The sequence below is a fragment of the Malania oleifera genome, chromosome 2 (genome assembly GCF_029873635.1).
Source record: "Malania oleifera isolate guangnan ecotype guangnan chromosome 2, ASM2987363v1, whole genome shotgun sequence".
Taxonomy (NCBI): Eukaryota; Viridiplantae; Streptophyta; class Magnoliopsida; order Santalales; family Ximeniaceae; genus Malania; species Malania oleifera.
Window position 1 is genome coordinate 125,137,367 of NC_080418.1, and position 16,937 is coordinate 125,154,303.

Genomic DNA, 16,937 nt, shown 5'->3' on the forward strand with positions numbered 1-16,937 from the left:
CACTAAGTCAGTTGCCTAGGTCATCTCAGGCTGTTGTTCAGTCGCCTGGACAAATTATGTCAGCCGTCTGGGATGTTGACAACTTCGACCAGTTTTTGTATTTTGAGTATAACTTTCACTATATAACTCCAATTTTAACGTTTTTGGTATCAACAGAAAGTTAAGAGAAAATATCACAACTTTCATGTTGAACACTTTTTAAAATAAGAATTGTTTGATAGATAAAAATACTCATCAATACAGACGTAGAAAAAAGAAGGTAATTTGAAAAACCTTGTTTTGATGCTTTTCATTCAAAAAATAATTTAAACCTTTTTGAAATAACTTTTGACCTTATAAAAATATTTTTCAAGTATTTTAAAAGATATCTAGGTCCAAGTAATTAACCTAAAAGTTTCATATATCCATATTGAAATCGAATAAAGTACTTACATGAGATTTCTTAAACTTAAGCACTCTAAGCAGTAAGTCTTTATGTGTAGCTTCTATTCTTCATTTTGAATTTGACTTTAAGTTTCATCTATAACTTCATGCTTCAATACGCTTCAAGTTTTATTTAATCATCTTTGAATTAATGCTTTAATACTCTTTAAGTTTCATTTGATCATCTTTCTTTGGAGTATAAGTTTTCGATAATCCTTGTGAGCACTTGACATTGTATTCACATACTTGAGTCTTGAAATATTATCATTTAATCAAATATGTTAAGTTCCTCTAATTTGTTATCATCAAAACAAGATTTTAAGTCTTGTAAGGCCAACAATCTCTCATTTTTTTATGATGACAAATAAGGAGCAAAAAATAAGTAAGCCTTAAAAAGGCTCCCCCTTACAATAAGCATCAACTTAACAATATTTGCAATATTAAGATCAATTTCAATATCATGCTCATATATTAAGATCACATCATGTCATAATTCAAGATCAAATACTTTCATAGTTAAGCCAATATACATGCTTAGGTATACAGTGTCGTGCTCAATTTTTGTCAAAAACTTCTCCCCCTTTGACATCAATCAAAAAGAGTAAGATATCAAGAAAAACATATAAATACTAAGGCAAAGAGCAACCATAAGCAAAAATATATATACAGTGAAGGCACAAAGAAGAAACTTTGCATTCATCATGCATAAAAAGATAGACTATAAGTCCCAAAATAGCATGAAAAAATACAAACGATTATATATCAGAATTTTCAATAATCTCCATAAATCATGATTTTATAGCTTAACAAATCTAACTCCCCCTGAATGAAATGTATTTTATGTTCAATAAATTTATAATTTCATTCTTGAAGGACAAACTATGTGTTTATGAAGGTGTCAAGATTACCATTCATGCTTTTAAATTTATTATGTCATGCTCAAATATCAATTAATTCCATTATGCTCTCCATTCGTAAGTGATCTTCTAGTGAAGATCACATTTATATAAGAGCATTGATCAAGCGTTGGAGCTCAGTAAATGCTTGCTTGAATATTAATTGGAAGATTTGAAGAAAAAGTACAAAGACGCTAAAGTAACGATCATTCGTTTGTGAGAGGATAACAGAGTAATGAGCGATAGGAAAAAGAGGAGGAAGAAGGGATGTGAGAGGTTATTGGGATCTTCGAGGAGTTCTCGTAAAGGTGAGAAGGAGGTTGTTGCTTATTTGAAGAATAAGATGAAGGACTTAGAGTACACAAAGGCAAGAGCCAAGGCTGAGGTTAAGGCTTGGAAGAAGCAGTTTGTGGAATTAGAGACTAGGGTTTTGTGTCTGGAAGAGGATACGACTTTGTTGATGAGGTGGGGAAATGAAGTACAAAAGAGGGGCCCATGTATGTGCGCAAAGGTTTAAGGTTAGTTGAATTGTATTTTAACTTTTATCTTAGTAATATTTTCTAAAAGTTTCTCTACATTACATTGTTCCTGTTGGTTCCCCAATCCAATATTGTATATAAGCCGTCACTTTCAGTTAAATTTGAAGTTTTACTTTTAGTTATGTCCTATTCGCCTCAAGCATTATTTGAACACTAAATTATCTAATTTGAGCACAAAACTGTCTTAACTAGAGTTATTTATTTACTAAATTTTTTAATCATTTATAACATTTTCTTATTTATAAAAATCATTTATAACATTTTTCTTATTTAATTTTATTTAAAATTATTGTGCAAGGAATTGTTGGGCTTGTTTTTGGAAATGAAAACTCTACTTCAGGTAAAGATAGGTAAGCTGCTCTTCTATGTTCATGATTATTTGTAAGGGTTAATTTTTTTTTTTTTTTTCCATTGTCTATTATCAATATGATTATGCATGGTGCTCGACTAAGGGCTGGTTAAAGTTTCTATACATTTTGATGTACAAGTTGTGCTGGTTATGATGTTGGGCACTTTGCTTAATCTGTATAAATATAAATATCTACACTACATATGTAATATGTTGGTAATGTTTGTGTTTTGGTACACATATCCAAATGGGCATGTTTGGTGAGAAAAGAGAATGCACTTTTAGTTCATTTGAAGTTAACTACAATAATCTCTTAATTTCGTTCTTTTTTCAATTAGTTCTGTTGCGTTGGTTGTAGTTTTACAAAGGCATTTCATTTTCATGTATAAAAAGGAAAATAGGTTATTTTTAGCAATTCAACTATGTATCCATTGGAAAATTTGGATAATGTGGCTAATCTTTCATGCAATAATTTCCTTTTTAAAAAAATGTTGTCATATTTGCATATTCTTATTTTAAAAATATTTATCAACTTCATATCTACATACATAGCCTTCTCACGTTTGTTTGAGCATGAGAGTTTGATGAAGCAGGAATGTTCATATTCATGGGATGAAAGGATACACATGAAATCTGGGCACCCTATTCCCACCCTCCACAAAGGTAATTTTCTCTCATTCCCATGGAAATACTACTTTTTGAATGAAATTGTAGTCTTATTTTAGTGGGTTGGACAATAATGCCCCTATAATATAATATTATCACACTATTGTTATATATTCAAAATAATAATTTTTTGAAAAGATGAGTGAAAGTTAAACGAATATTAAACTTCATCCTTTATGTGAACATCATTGCAGATTACTATCCATAATACACTAAATGACTAAATTTTTTTTATGGATGGTATTATGTTATATGAATTGTAGATTGAACTACTGGAATATATGCTTGTGTTGAACGCCAACTGAATGGTTGATGCAATATATTGTGAATTGCATGCTGGTAGTGGATTTAGGTTGTTGTATGCTTAAAATGATTTATTTGCTGAAAACAATCAGGTTTCAAGTACATGTTTTATGGAAAAATGTCTAAGTTACAGACGGCATGCTGTCGAAATTTTGTTAAAATTATTCCAAAATAAAACCATGCACGAAGATAATTATGATAAAATAAATGTTAAAATATTTTTGAAATGATGAATGAAAGTTAAACGAATATTAAACTTCATCCTTTATGTGAACAACATTGTAGATTACTATCCATAATGCACTAAATGACTAAATCTTTTTGATGGATGATATTATATTATATGAATTGTATATTGAACTACTTGAATACATGTTTGTGTTGAACGTCTACTGTTTATTTTCAACTTATCTCCTCCTTCATTAGCAAAGCCTCAAAATCATTCTTAAAAGAAAATCTCCTACTAACTAAATCCTTCGAGATATTTACCTAAGTCTTTTGCATGATCAATATCGTCAAGTCTCCCTTAGAGTATTAGACTTTCAAATGTACACATCACCAGAGGAATCCCTATTCCATCTTTTCAAGGCCAACTTTAAAGATGCCAACCTTTTTATAAACCTAAAGCTCTCCCACCCCTCACACAAACAATTATTCTAAAATCTATATATAAAGGACAAAAAGAGAAGGACAAGAAACACAAATATCATAGAAGAATCCAAAATAAGAGGACAATTATTAGAGACCGGCCTAACATAGAACTCTAATCATAAACTAAGAAAGACCTCCTCCCAATCACACAACATGTAAACCTATCAAACCAACCAACAAAGCAACCTAACATTGGACAAAGGAAAATTTTCAAGACCACACCCCCAAATAAATATTCCAAACACTACAGCCTAGAAGTAATACAAGAGTCTCCCAACTCCTTAACTGAAGATCTAATAACATTAAACGCCCAACTTAAGACCCAATTAGGGAAACGTAGATCAAAAGCATACAAAAAATCTAGTCAAAATAAAGATCTATATCCATAACAAGTAGGTCCATACATTGAAGAAAACCACCACTCACATTTGCTGTCAAGACTCCAAGCAAATAGAAAGACTCAAAAACCTAGAGAGATTTTCCATCCTACTGCAGAGTGGCACATCTAGTATCCCAGTCCACAATTTAAGCCCGAGGAAGACACTAGGCACTTCCTAATCTTTGAACTGCATATCCCAAATGCCTCCCAAAATGACACCTATAGGTTTTGTTTCCATTAATAAAATTACATGATGAGAAACTCAAAATAAGTTCTCAAACTGCCCTAAATTTGTTCACATCCCCAAGACCCCCCCCCCCACATAACTAGGAATCCTCATAAAAAACTATAAACTAAAACCCAACACCCCCCCCCCCACCCCATCCTTCCCTTTACCTTTCTTAACCGTATAATTAATGGATGAATTCATCTTTTGCAAGCCCTTTCAATTTTTTTCCTTTTTCCTATCATCATACCTATAAGAGACCTTCACATTATCCACTTGACCAAACACATAACTTATTTTTCCCTTTATCTTTCCTTCGTTGGCTCTCAAATTTGGTTTTCTGTTTGGTTTAAGAGTTGTTTAGGGACACTTTTCCTCTCAGTTAGGCTATGCAGCATCCTTAGTTGTATGTTGTGTGTGTTTTTCATTGTCTGCTAATATGAAACTCTTGTGCACTCATAAAATTCATTACTGATTGGATTATTTTGAACTGTTTATTGTAAACAACCAGGTTTGGAGCATATGTCTATGAAAAGTGTCCTACTTACACACGAAATGCTGCCAAAATTTTTCTAAACTTTTATAATTTTGGAATTCATAATTTTACGGACTTCCATGCATATCATTGTCTTTATTTTTAAGTCATAAGGTTGTCTTGAGCACATTGAGCATCTGTATGATGTAAAAATCTTGTGAATTGCATACTTTTGTGACTTGTAGGTTTGGGAAATGTTCTATTTACAGGCAGTATGCTGCCGAAAATTTGTCAATTTTTTTCTAAAATAATCAAAGTCATATACTATATTTGTGAGAATGACTATAGTGGGCTGAATTTTAAGACATTTTTTAAAGGATGAGTGAAGTTCAAATGAATTTTGAACTTCATCTCTAAATTTACTTTTGCACATGTTAAGTGAAAATTATATCAATCATGGACTCATTTGCATTATTTGATTATTATAGTTATTTTTGAGTCTTAAGGAAGTTTTGTAAACTATAAACATCACATTCTATTTTTTCATAAAACTATATTCTCATATAGATTGTTTATGGGATGCACGAACACATTACATTATTTAATACTTATTATATGAAACTCTTGTGCACTCATAAAATTCATTACTAGTTGGATTATTGTAAACTATTTATTGTAAGTTTGAAGCATATCTCTATGAAAAATGTCTTATTTACAGACGAAATGCTGCCAAAATTTTTCTAAACTGATAAAACTTAACTATTTAAAATTGTATCATTTTGTTTAACTATGTCCGAATGTCCGATTATTTTTCTATCAAATCATTGATACTTATAGTACGTATACATATATGTTCAAAAATCGTTACTAATTTTTTTTTTATTTATAATTCTTAATTTGTAGGGTTTATAGCTGTCACAACATCAGCATGATGTCATGCACTATAGTCGGATGCAACTTTTGATTATTTTTTTGTTATCTGAACAGATGGAATTTCTGTATTTTAATTTGAATTTGTATAATGTATTTGAATTTGAATTTGAATTTTAAATTTTTTTTGTATTTTTTTTGTTATCTGAACAGATGAAATTTCTGTATTTTACTTGAATTTGTATTTGTATTTGAATTAGAATTAGAATTTTGAATAATTTATGAATTTTTTAGTAATTATGGTTTATTTTTATGTATGCGAAAATGTAGTTACAAATTTTTATAGGAATTAATGATTAAAAAAATTAATAATTTTAAATTATTAATGACGGTTTTAAAATCGTCACTAATAATTGTCCATTTTTTAAGTATTAGTGAAGGTTTCAAAACCGTCACTAATAGTAGAGTATTAGTGATGAATTTCAAGAGTGTCACTAAAACCGAAGTATTAGTGACGGTTTTAAATTCGTTACTAATAGTATATTATTAGTGACGGTTCTGAAATTCATCACTAATACTCTATCATTAGTGATTGTTTTGAAATTCATCACTAATACTCTACTATTAGTGACGATTTTGAAATTGGTCACTAATACTCTCTTATTAATGACGGTTTTGAAATTTGTCACTATTACTCTATATTAGTGACAATTTTGAGCCGAACCAATATAAAATTTATAGTGACGGTATTAGAGTTTTAGTGACGGTTATAATCCGTTACTAATACTCTATTATTAGTGACGCTTTTAAAATTCGTCACTAATAATTATTAGTAACCACAGTTATGGCAACTAATTCAAAACAGTCACTAATACTTATAAAAACGTCACTAATATTATTAGTGACGGTTTTGATCTTTTACTAATAATCTTATTTTTTGCAGGGATTCTTGTGATTATCTTTGCAAAACAGAATCTTAACTTTTGACAATTTGTAGAAGAGAGGTTGAAATTTGGCATCAATGTGTCATCAGATGATGAATTAGTGGATCACTCTTGCTGTATTGTAGTAGACAAGTATATGATCATATGCTCCAACTTATTGAGCTCTTTTGGATAATGCCAAGAACATTTAAAGAGACAGTCTCCATTTGGTGCTCTTCAAAATGTAAAGGTAACTCTAAAATGTGAATATGCTCTATATATGTAGCAATCATTTGGAACTTTAGAAAGAAAAAAATGTAAGAATTTTTCAGAATATATACTCCCAGTCTTCGATGATAATCAGAAGAATCTTGAATAATATATACTATTGGAGTTGGTTCTACCTTGAAATCTATTCACTAGATTGGGACAATTTGTTTTAGCATTGCTCATCTTTTGGAGTGTAATCAGACTTTATCTTGACTGTTAATTCCTGATTTTTTTACTATAATGGTTGTTCTTACTTTAGCTCTCAAGTCCTTCGCTTGTGTGCTCTTATTTTTAATAAATTTCACATTTTCCTCTTAAAAAACTAGGTTAGGCTCATTTATGTTGAAGTCATTGAAAAATGATGACAGAGCAACAGCTAGGCTAATCATTTAAAAGATCAAATTTCTTTAGTAATTTTTTAAAAAAATTAGACACTACAAAATTTAAAAAAAATCCTTTTAATGTAATTTTTTTTCATTATTGAAATACTATATTTGCACATGATATTAGTCAAAGGACATATTTTCATTTCTCTTTTAAATCACATTTGCATCAACAATTTGTTTGACAAAAGCAAAAGAAAGGAAAATAAGAAAGAAAGTTTCTATTATATTTTGTAGTAGCAGTTTAGTTTTAATATGATTTAAATGAAGAAATATTAAATGTTAATAACATAAAAAATTAATTTTTTGTTTATCAATTTATTATATACGTTCTTTTTCCCTTTTCATGATAATCAAACATGAAAAAGGCATTCTTTCATATTTTCTTTTCTTTCCTTAATATTTTACAACATTCATATGAGCCCCGAATATTTATGAATAAATTCTCCCCCTTAAGTGGAAATCATCTCATAGGAGCAATTCCAATTCCCTAGTAGTTGTCTAAATGAGTCTTATCACCGCATCTTATATGTCTCAGATTCATCTATTAGGCTTAAAGGATCCTTATTGACATCAATCACACACTTTGTCCTCCGTTGTTAGCACGTCAAGAGAATTAATTTCATACCTTGACTTTACGTTCGCTCAAAGTTATGAAGTGTTGGCTCGAATGCCACTTGTTCGAACTAGGAGAGTCTTCATGGGCAGGCTTGATATACATTGTTAAGTACCAACTTAATTCAAAAACTTAACCTTATTTGATCTTAGACCCAACTATATATATATAAGCCCTTATCCTCCACTTTATTTTTTAAATATAGAATAAACTCACAAGTGAAATACATAACAAATTTATTAATATTTAAATGACAATTCAAGTAAATTTTTACTCTTCTAAAAATTTGATTCAATAGCTCATAATTTTTAAACCTCCATTCATCTTGACTTTCTTTTTACATAAGAGAATAAAGTGTGGAACTTAAATGAAGGCTATATATACTAAAGAACAATCCCATTATATTTTTTAAAAAAATATCAAGAAATCCTATAAAAAAAAGCATTTAATTAATGTTGACCTTATATATCACACCCGGTTTTGATAATAACAAATACTTGTTGTATTTGATGGCTTTCAAGTTTGTGTGTAAGTCTATATTAGCAAATCAATTGATAACACATAAAGTAAAGCCTAAAGACCCTAAAGATTATTTCTTGTTATAATTTATATTATATGGGTCTGTAATAGTAATTAGGATATCGGTTTGTAATAATCTCTACATATCATGCATGTAAGTTTTGTAAGTTCAAAATGACTGTAGAATGGTCATAGGGACCGAATGACCTTAGGGCACCCTTTGGTCGACTAACGCCAAATTTTTGAAACTATCTTAAAATGGCCTTAGTAAGACCATAGTATGACTTTAGGTCCCAACATTCACACATAAATCATACAAAATATAAGAGTGTTAAAAATGTGCTTAAAATGAATATTATTAAGGAAATTGAGAGAGTTCGGGCGACCGAACCCCAGGAGTTCAAACTCCTCGGGCCCGAACTATTGAGAAGTCAACAGTTGACTTATGCTCTCGTACGACAAAACTATTTTGTGCATATTGTCCTCGGGCGCCCGAACCCTTTTTAATGGACATTCCACCAACTTGGGCGACCGACCTTTGTAGTTCAAATTGATCCCCAGGCGACCGAACACTTGAGTTCGGGCCACCGACTGAAGGACCAGGCACCCGAAGTCACGAACAAAGGCTATTGACTTTGATTCGGGTTGCCGAAGCACGACACAAGCGATCGAACCTATTTGATTACCTTTTATTACTGTGTCTGTTCGGGCGACCAAACCTCGGTTCTGCCACATGAACCTCGGAGGGTTAAAATTAATTTAATCGCGGTAAAATCAGGTTAAGTTGGGTTAATGATGTTTTAACTATTTGAAACTTTTTTAATAATTCCCAACAAGTCTCAAACGGTTATATTTTTTACCTTACTTATAAATATGAGTTCATTTGTGAAGATTAGCAAGAGATTAGCTAAAATCATTAGTAAAAATCATCTCTCTCTCAAAATCACATTTTGTCCAAAATACTCTCAAATATTGACTCTATTGATACGTTTTGATAGTGTGAAAGTTTATTGATTATCCTTGTGTTCATTAGATAGTGCTAATACTTCCATTGTTCTTGTTTGATTTATTTATTTATTTTTGGGGAGTTAGCAAAGTTTATACCACAGATTTGAATGTAATAAATCTTGTGTTGAGATAAACTAGTAAGTTTGGGATATTTGCATTGTTATTACAAGTGTCTCATAGCTTTGATTTTGTTGTGCAAAAATATTTTCAACAAACTATAATATTTTTCAAACTACTTTAAAGCTCATTACATTGAAGGAAAATATTTTGAGTTAAGTTTGAATATTTGATTAACATCTTTAAAATCCTAATTTGTTATTGAGATTTTATTTAACTTTTCCAAAGATATAGCTTATTTAGAACACTTTTGAGCATATTAACGATCATATCTTGTTGAGTGTGGCTTGCACAAAAATATACATTACTGAGCTTACATTATCTATATTATTAATGTGTATGTGATTGTACATATTGAGTACATATCTGTTTTACATGAAAGCATAATTACTGTACAAGTTTATTGAGAAAAATATTATTGTATTTTCAGGTGTGGCTTGAGGGGGTTTGATCTAACCCAGAAGGACCAAGTTGGGGTCAACCCTATGAATTTGACCTAGGGCATTTTTCGCCCCTCAAGAAGAGTTTGTAAAGGTTGAGATCAGCCCTGTGCTAATTGACCTGATTGTATTAGGTGTCGTTCTACCCGTTAAGTGAGTATTAGTGGAATTCTCGGACTTGTGAGCTAGAGGCGGGGACGTAGGCACAGTGAGCTGAACCCCAATAACATATCGTGCGTGTACTTTATATTCTCAGCACTTTATCTTTTTGCACGTGTATGTTATAACACATGATTTAATTTCCGCATATAATCTGCGCATTTGGGTTTGTGTATATAGAAAGACCCTAGGTTCTGAAATACCGGTGTTGCATTAGCTAAATCTAAGATTAATTTTTAAATACTCAATTCATCCCCCTCTTGGGAATACATCAAAGCTAACAATTAATAAAAAATAAATTTCAAATATAAAGTACTACAACAATATATGATGTCACAAAACTAAAAATCAAAATTTTTAATTAACATTTGCTAGCAAAGCAGGCATATCACAACAAACATTTCATGAAACAATCAAAATAGGAAACAAACAATGACAACTAAAAATTCCATCCACTTTCAACTTATTTTTTCTTGGAAATGCATTTTCTAATATTAACTATTTTGAACAAACTAAACTTGTCAATAAAGGATGTTGTCACACACAATGGGTTCATCCTGCGTCCAATATTTTAAATTCTAAATTTTTTAGTTTTTCAAAGAATCATAAAGATTTTAATTAATCTTTTGAGATTTATATTAAAAAATACAAAGAAAATAGTTTCTTTAAATGTGCAAAATAAACTTTTTTTTTTTTTGAAAATAATAACACAAAAAAATTGTCTTCCAATTTTCAGAAATTTATACAAGAGAATAGAATCAGGGTATTCCAATTGGATTGAATGGGATGACAGTTTCTCATTCATTTGATTTCTGAATTTGTAGAATCAAAAGATCTACATAGTATTAACCGTAGAAAACAAAATAATCAGTTTCACATAACACTTCTAACTTTTCTCGAAATCATTTTCATACTAGAATAACAATTAACCACAATAATCTCTACTCAAAGAGGAGAAAGACTCTTATAATTAAATAAGAAATACAAAGATGCGCCGTAAAATTTAACATGTAAAAATTTAACTCAATGGTTCCCTTTTAACAAATGGGTTTGGATAATAGTTCAATTCAGGATAAGAATCAAGTGGAGAACTTTCATGGAATCTTACAATACATTTTTCACCTTTTCTCGTTCTTTCCTTTCTTTTCTTTCTTTGATTTTCTTTTTCTTAAAGAGAAAAGACTTTCTTTGAAGCCAAACGGTTTACACTAGAGCACAACCATTCGAAGTGGCAATTGGCATCTTACCAATTGAGCTTCAAATCAGAACCCCATCCAGTGCCCATAAGAGCCCGACACTCCAACCAGCCACCCACGAGACAGACCGTGTCAGCATCTCCGCAAGTTCGCACTCTTTCCCTGCGCTCGGATCCACCTGATCACTGCTACCTGCTCCAATGCTTTTCTTCCCGGTCATGCAATTCTCTACAATTCCTGCATTTAGGTTCCCCTCTGCGAAGGACTCCTCCAGAACCCGGCGCCGTAGAACCGGTCCCGCATCTCCTTCTCCAATTCGAGGGCTTCCGCCGCGCCATCGCCTTTATCCGGCGGCCCCAGTTCTCCCATCCCCAACGGATCAGTATCGTCGCAGTGGGAAGTAGGCAGAGACGGCATCTGACGGAGCAGCGCATCCCTCTTCCTGCGCTGCCGCCGCAGATTGCACTTCCTCCACAGCCCCTTCGGCACCTGATAGACGGCCAGGACCAGCAGGTTCATCAGCCCGCACGGACAGCAGCAGCATACCGCCGCACACTCAGCCGTCGTTCCCCCCGCCATCTCCCCGACTGTTCTTTTCTCCTTCGGGGGGTTGCCCGGCCTGTTCGCCAGCAGCGGCTGCCGCCGATTAACCGCCGGCGACCGGAGCACTATTTGCCCGGTCATCGCAAAGTGCTCTTGCCCGATTCGAATCGGATCAGACGAGCCAAGAAGAAACAGATCTCCTGATGATTGGGGAATTGGGGGAAATGATTGTGCGCAGCAGACGAGAAAATTGGGGTCGCGGAAATGGGGAAAGAAAAGAAAACGTCAACGATGCTAGGAGAGGGAAAGGTCAAGGATGATGAGGGATGCGAGTATATTCGTATTTATATTGAACGTACGACTCCATTGACGTTAAAGAAGCTTGATCTTGGCTAGTAAATATGCGAGTAACGGGTTCAAGAAACAGAGATAGAGAGAGAGGAGACGAATATCTGCAGGGGATTTTAGGGGCGAAAGAGTCGGAGGATTTGTGGATTGGGCGAGAAGGGAGCGGAAGCCATGGAAGACGTGCAAACCAAACAGGACTACCAAACTTCTAGAGAGAGAGAGAAAGAGATAGGAGAGAGAGAGGATTTTTCTGAGAAATGAAACGGAATAAAATATGTTAAACGGATAAAAAAATCATAAATGAATAAATCAAATAAAAGTTTTATTTTTTTATTTTTTTATTTTTAGAAACTGATTATGAATTTAGTCTGGAGAAATTTTTGGCGAGGGATAAATTAGGAAGGCACCGTGTAATTTGCAAGAAATAATTAGAGTTAATACTCATTAATGAGATCCACACTTAAACATCTCTCCCCCTTTTTAGGTTTAAGGATTAAAAGTCATGACCTCTTTTGCTTAAAATGCACTAGTAATCATTACAGATTTAGTGACTTACGTAAAATTGATATTGTTTGGGATTTATGTGATTTGTATTTTGTCATTTTATTAAATTGATCTTGTTTGAGATTCATGTGATCTTTATCTTGTCATTTTGTTATGTCAATTCATGATATTATAATTTGTTGACTTTTTGAGTCCGATCCCTATTTTGATACTGACAAAACACATGTTTCTTATGTGTGTATTTAGCATGTGAACAAGTTCATTAATTTAATACACACATAAGGAAATGACGATGGAAACTTACAGGACTTAAAACCTATACCATCAAGCGCATTCCATGAAATTAGAAGAGCAAAAAGACGAAGAAAATATTTATTTCTTATTGTAATTGCATTTATTTTTATTATTTAGTCTATAATAATGCATGCATCTACATGATATGATTACTTGTTCAGACATGATCATGGATTGACCATAGGAAGTCACAGGACCATAGAGTGACCTTAGGGATCACCTTCGGTCGATCGAAAGTCGACCGACGTAGGATTTTTGGGGTTAACTCTCAACAACCATAGATTAACTTTAGGTCCCAAAATATTGCATGAAAAAACCCCTCACATCTTAGAAGTAATAATCATGTGAGTAAAGGTGACTTCAAAAGGGAATTAGAACTTAATTGCACAATCTTTGTGTGTTCGGTCGACCGAACTAGAACACACATAGACCTTCGGTCGACTAAACCTCCCCAAGGTCAACAGTTGACCATTTGGTCAACTAAGTTTGAAATGAACTTCAACACTCTAGTCGACCGAACTGGCACGTGGGAAATCCCAACACTCTGGTCCATCAAACCTCCAGTTATAATATGACATGGTCGACCGAGCTTATGAAATTTGATCAACCGAACCTGAAATAGTCGACCGAACCTCGGAGGGTTCAAAATCGCCCTAAGACGGTCGACCGAATCTATAGTTCAAAAGTTCCTCGGTCGATCGAACTTGTCAATATGGTCGACCGAACCTCTCGGGTTGGAAATTTTTTAAGAACTAAAACGTCATTAATTATTTAATTAATTTTTTTCAAAATAACGAGTGTCCCCAATGGTCATAATTTTCGTAAAATTTATAAATACCCTCTTATTTGCTTTGATTAAGAATTTTGATTAGCCTAACTTTTCTCTCAAATATAAATTTCCTAATCAAAGTTCTCCCACATACTCTTTTACTTGAAAAATCATTTTGAGGTCATATTTTTCATACTCTCCAAACTCTTTTTCAATTATTTTTGCAAATCATTTTTAAGAGAGTATTTTGTTTGGACATTTGTTTTTATATTCATAGCACAAATATCTTTGAACTTAACTCTTAGATTCTCCAAATATTTTTCATTTGCATAAATCTTTGTTGGAGAACATAATACTCATTTTCCCACATATTTTATTTGTGCAAAAACTATTTGAAAACCAAACGCTAAATTCTCCTACTTAGTGCTGAAAATATTTTTTGGAGAAGTATTTTATTAAGGTTCAAATTTTTGATGCATTTTATCATATATGTCTTTCATCAAAGATTGAAATATTTGTTTTACACACTTTCTCTATTGAGCATTATTGCATATCATGTGAGAGTACATTTGAGCTTAAATGTGTACATTTCTACTTGTATTTTTCAGAAGAATTTTCATGTACAAAAATATTTTTATTGTATCAGTTGGGTTGAGCCCAAAATTGAGCTGGGGAGTCAGTCTCGTAAGTGAAACCGGTTGGGTTCAACCCATAATTGAACTGGGGAGTCTCAGCTCCGTAAGTGAGACCGGTTCGGTTCAGTTCGAAAATTGAACTAGGATTTTCCTTACCTTGTAGGGAGAGGATGTAAACAGCTTCTGTTCCACCCGTTTAAGTGAGTAGGGATAGTGTAATCCTTGAGAGGTATGCCCAATGCAGGGACGTAAGCTGGTTTGGCCGAACCTCGATAATAAATATTTTATGTCGATCTCTCCCTATCTCATTTAAATTACTGCACTTTAAATTTAGTATATGTATGCCTATTTATTTACTGTTATATTATTTGCATGCACACCTTTATATTAAATGAGATATGCTGCACACATATATGTTTGCACTCACAGTTCAATTATTTTACATACACATTCATATTATGAATGAGGTATGAATTGTGGTAAATCAGCGAAATGCTTAATTAGTCGAAAAGTTTTTAAAACCCAATTCACCCCCCTCTTGGGATCACACCAAAGTCAACATAAATTAATAAATAAAAAATAAATTTTTTATATAATTATTTAAAATTCTTTAAAAAATGTTTCTTGTAAGTCATTTACAAACTTTAAAGGTGATAAAATAGGCTAATGAATCGGGTTGTTAATGAATAGGACTGATTTGAGACATGTTTAGAAGTGAGTGTCTAAAATATAAACTCGAATCCACCCGATTGGCTTATGGGTAGGGGTGTACTCGGTTCGGTTCGGTTATAGGCAAAACTAAAAACTAAACCGAAAATTGCGATTTTGAACTTCCTAAACCAAAACTGAAATCTAACTGAATGTGTTATTCCATGGGGAACCAAATATTCTGTAGTTCAGTTACAATATTTTTTGGGTTTTTTTTTACCTATTTTCAAAATATTTAACATTTATTTTTCATAAGGCATAGTTGGCAAGAGAGAGGTAGAGTTGGCGTCGTTGCTTCAGCGAGAGAGAGGAAGAGTTGGCATCGCTGCTTTGGCGAGAAAGAGAGGCAGAGTTGGCATCAGCGAGAGAGTAGATGCGCAAGAGGAGCATTGAATTGAATCTCATACTCCAAATCTGAAATCATGAAATGAAACCCTAGTCCTTGACTCCCCAATCCCCAACCCATATATATCATGTAATTATATTAATTTATATTTTTTTATTTAAATCAGTTTTTGGTTTTTTTGGTTCGGTTATATGTAGAAACCGAAGCCACAACCAAAATCAAAAATATTATTTTTTGGAAACAAAACTAAAACCGAAGACCAAAAAACCAAACCGCTTGTGATTTCGATCCAGTTTCGTCTCGATTTTCAGTTTTTCAGTAATTTTTGTACACCCCTACTTATAGGGTTATAAATAGGACTTGTTAATAACTTTATAATATTTTATTTTTAATTTTTTAAATATTTTAAAAAATATGAGTTAATTTTTTTTTTAAATACATACTCATAATTTTTCTCTTTAAATTTCAACAAATGTGGGTTAAAATTTAAAAATCACAAATACTTTGATTATTTACAATTTTTATTTTTAAATAATTTAAAATATTTAAAAATTAAAATTGTTAAGAAGTGGCAACTAAATGTTAAATGAGAAATGTAAAGACCCGAAAATTTAAAAGGATTAAAATAATTTGAAAAAAAATAATAAATAAAATAACAGATAGATAAATAAAAGGAATGGCGTGGGAAAATAAAAAAAATTAAATTAAAATAAATAAATTAAATTAAATTAAGATAAATTAAATAATTAGTTATTAAATTAAATATTTTTACATTGGATTTTAAAAAAATAATAATTAAAATAAGATATATATATATATATATATATATATGTGTGTGTGTGTGTGTGTGTGTGTGTGTGTGTGTGTGTAAAGTTAAGTTAGTGACAGAAGAGATAAGAAGAGAAGAAAGAAGAAGAATGAAGAAGAAGAAAAAAGAAGAATGAAGAAGAAGAAAAAAGAAGAAAGAAGAAGGCAGGGGCTGAACGACCACCCCCCTGAATTTTTATTATTATTTCCTGTGTCTGTCTCCATCTCTCTCCTTCTCTCAATTACTCAGCGAGTTTGCGACGAATCGGGAAATGGAAGGTACGGTTAGAATTTTGGTTCCGCTGCCGACATTTCTACTAGAGTAGATTTTTCATGGGAACGGCTTAGGTACTGCTCATGGAAAAAGGTAATTTTTCCTCATTTTCTCAATTTCGCTATTAATATGTGGTTAAATCGACGAACAGACACCACCATGGGGTCCTAGTCGTCGTCATCGTCATTTTGGCGTATGTAATTTTTCAATTGGGATTTTTTAGGTCCTACTCCAAAGCGAGAGTAGGATTTGAAAATTTTGGTAATTTGACTAAATTTAAGGGTATTATTATTTATTTAGG

General features: G+C 32.3%; 1 protein-coding gene across 1 annotated transcript; it reads right to left on the bottom strand.

The window, feature by feature from the left end:
* Nucleotides 1–11,202: 11,202 nt before the first annotated feature.
* Nucleotides 11,203–12,758, bottom strand: LOC131149494 (uncharacterized). The gene has a single exon (XM_058099964.1). The coding sequence runs from the start codon at nt 12,090–12,092 to the stop codon at nt 11,652–11,654; it is 441 nt and encodes a 146-aa protein (XP_057955947.1). The 5' UTR covers nt 12,093–12,758; the 3' UTR covers nt 11,203–11,651.
* Nucleotides 12,759–16,937: the final 4,179 nt, after the last annotated feature.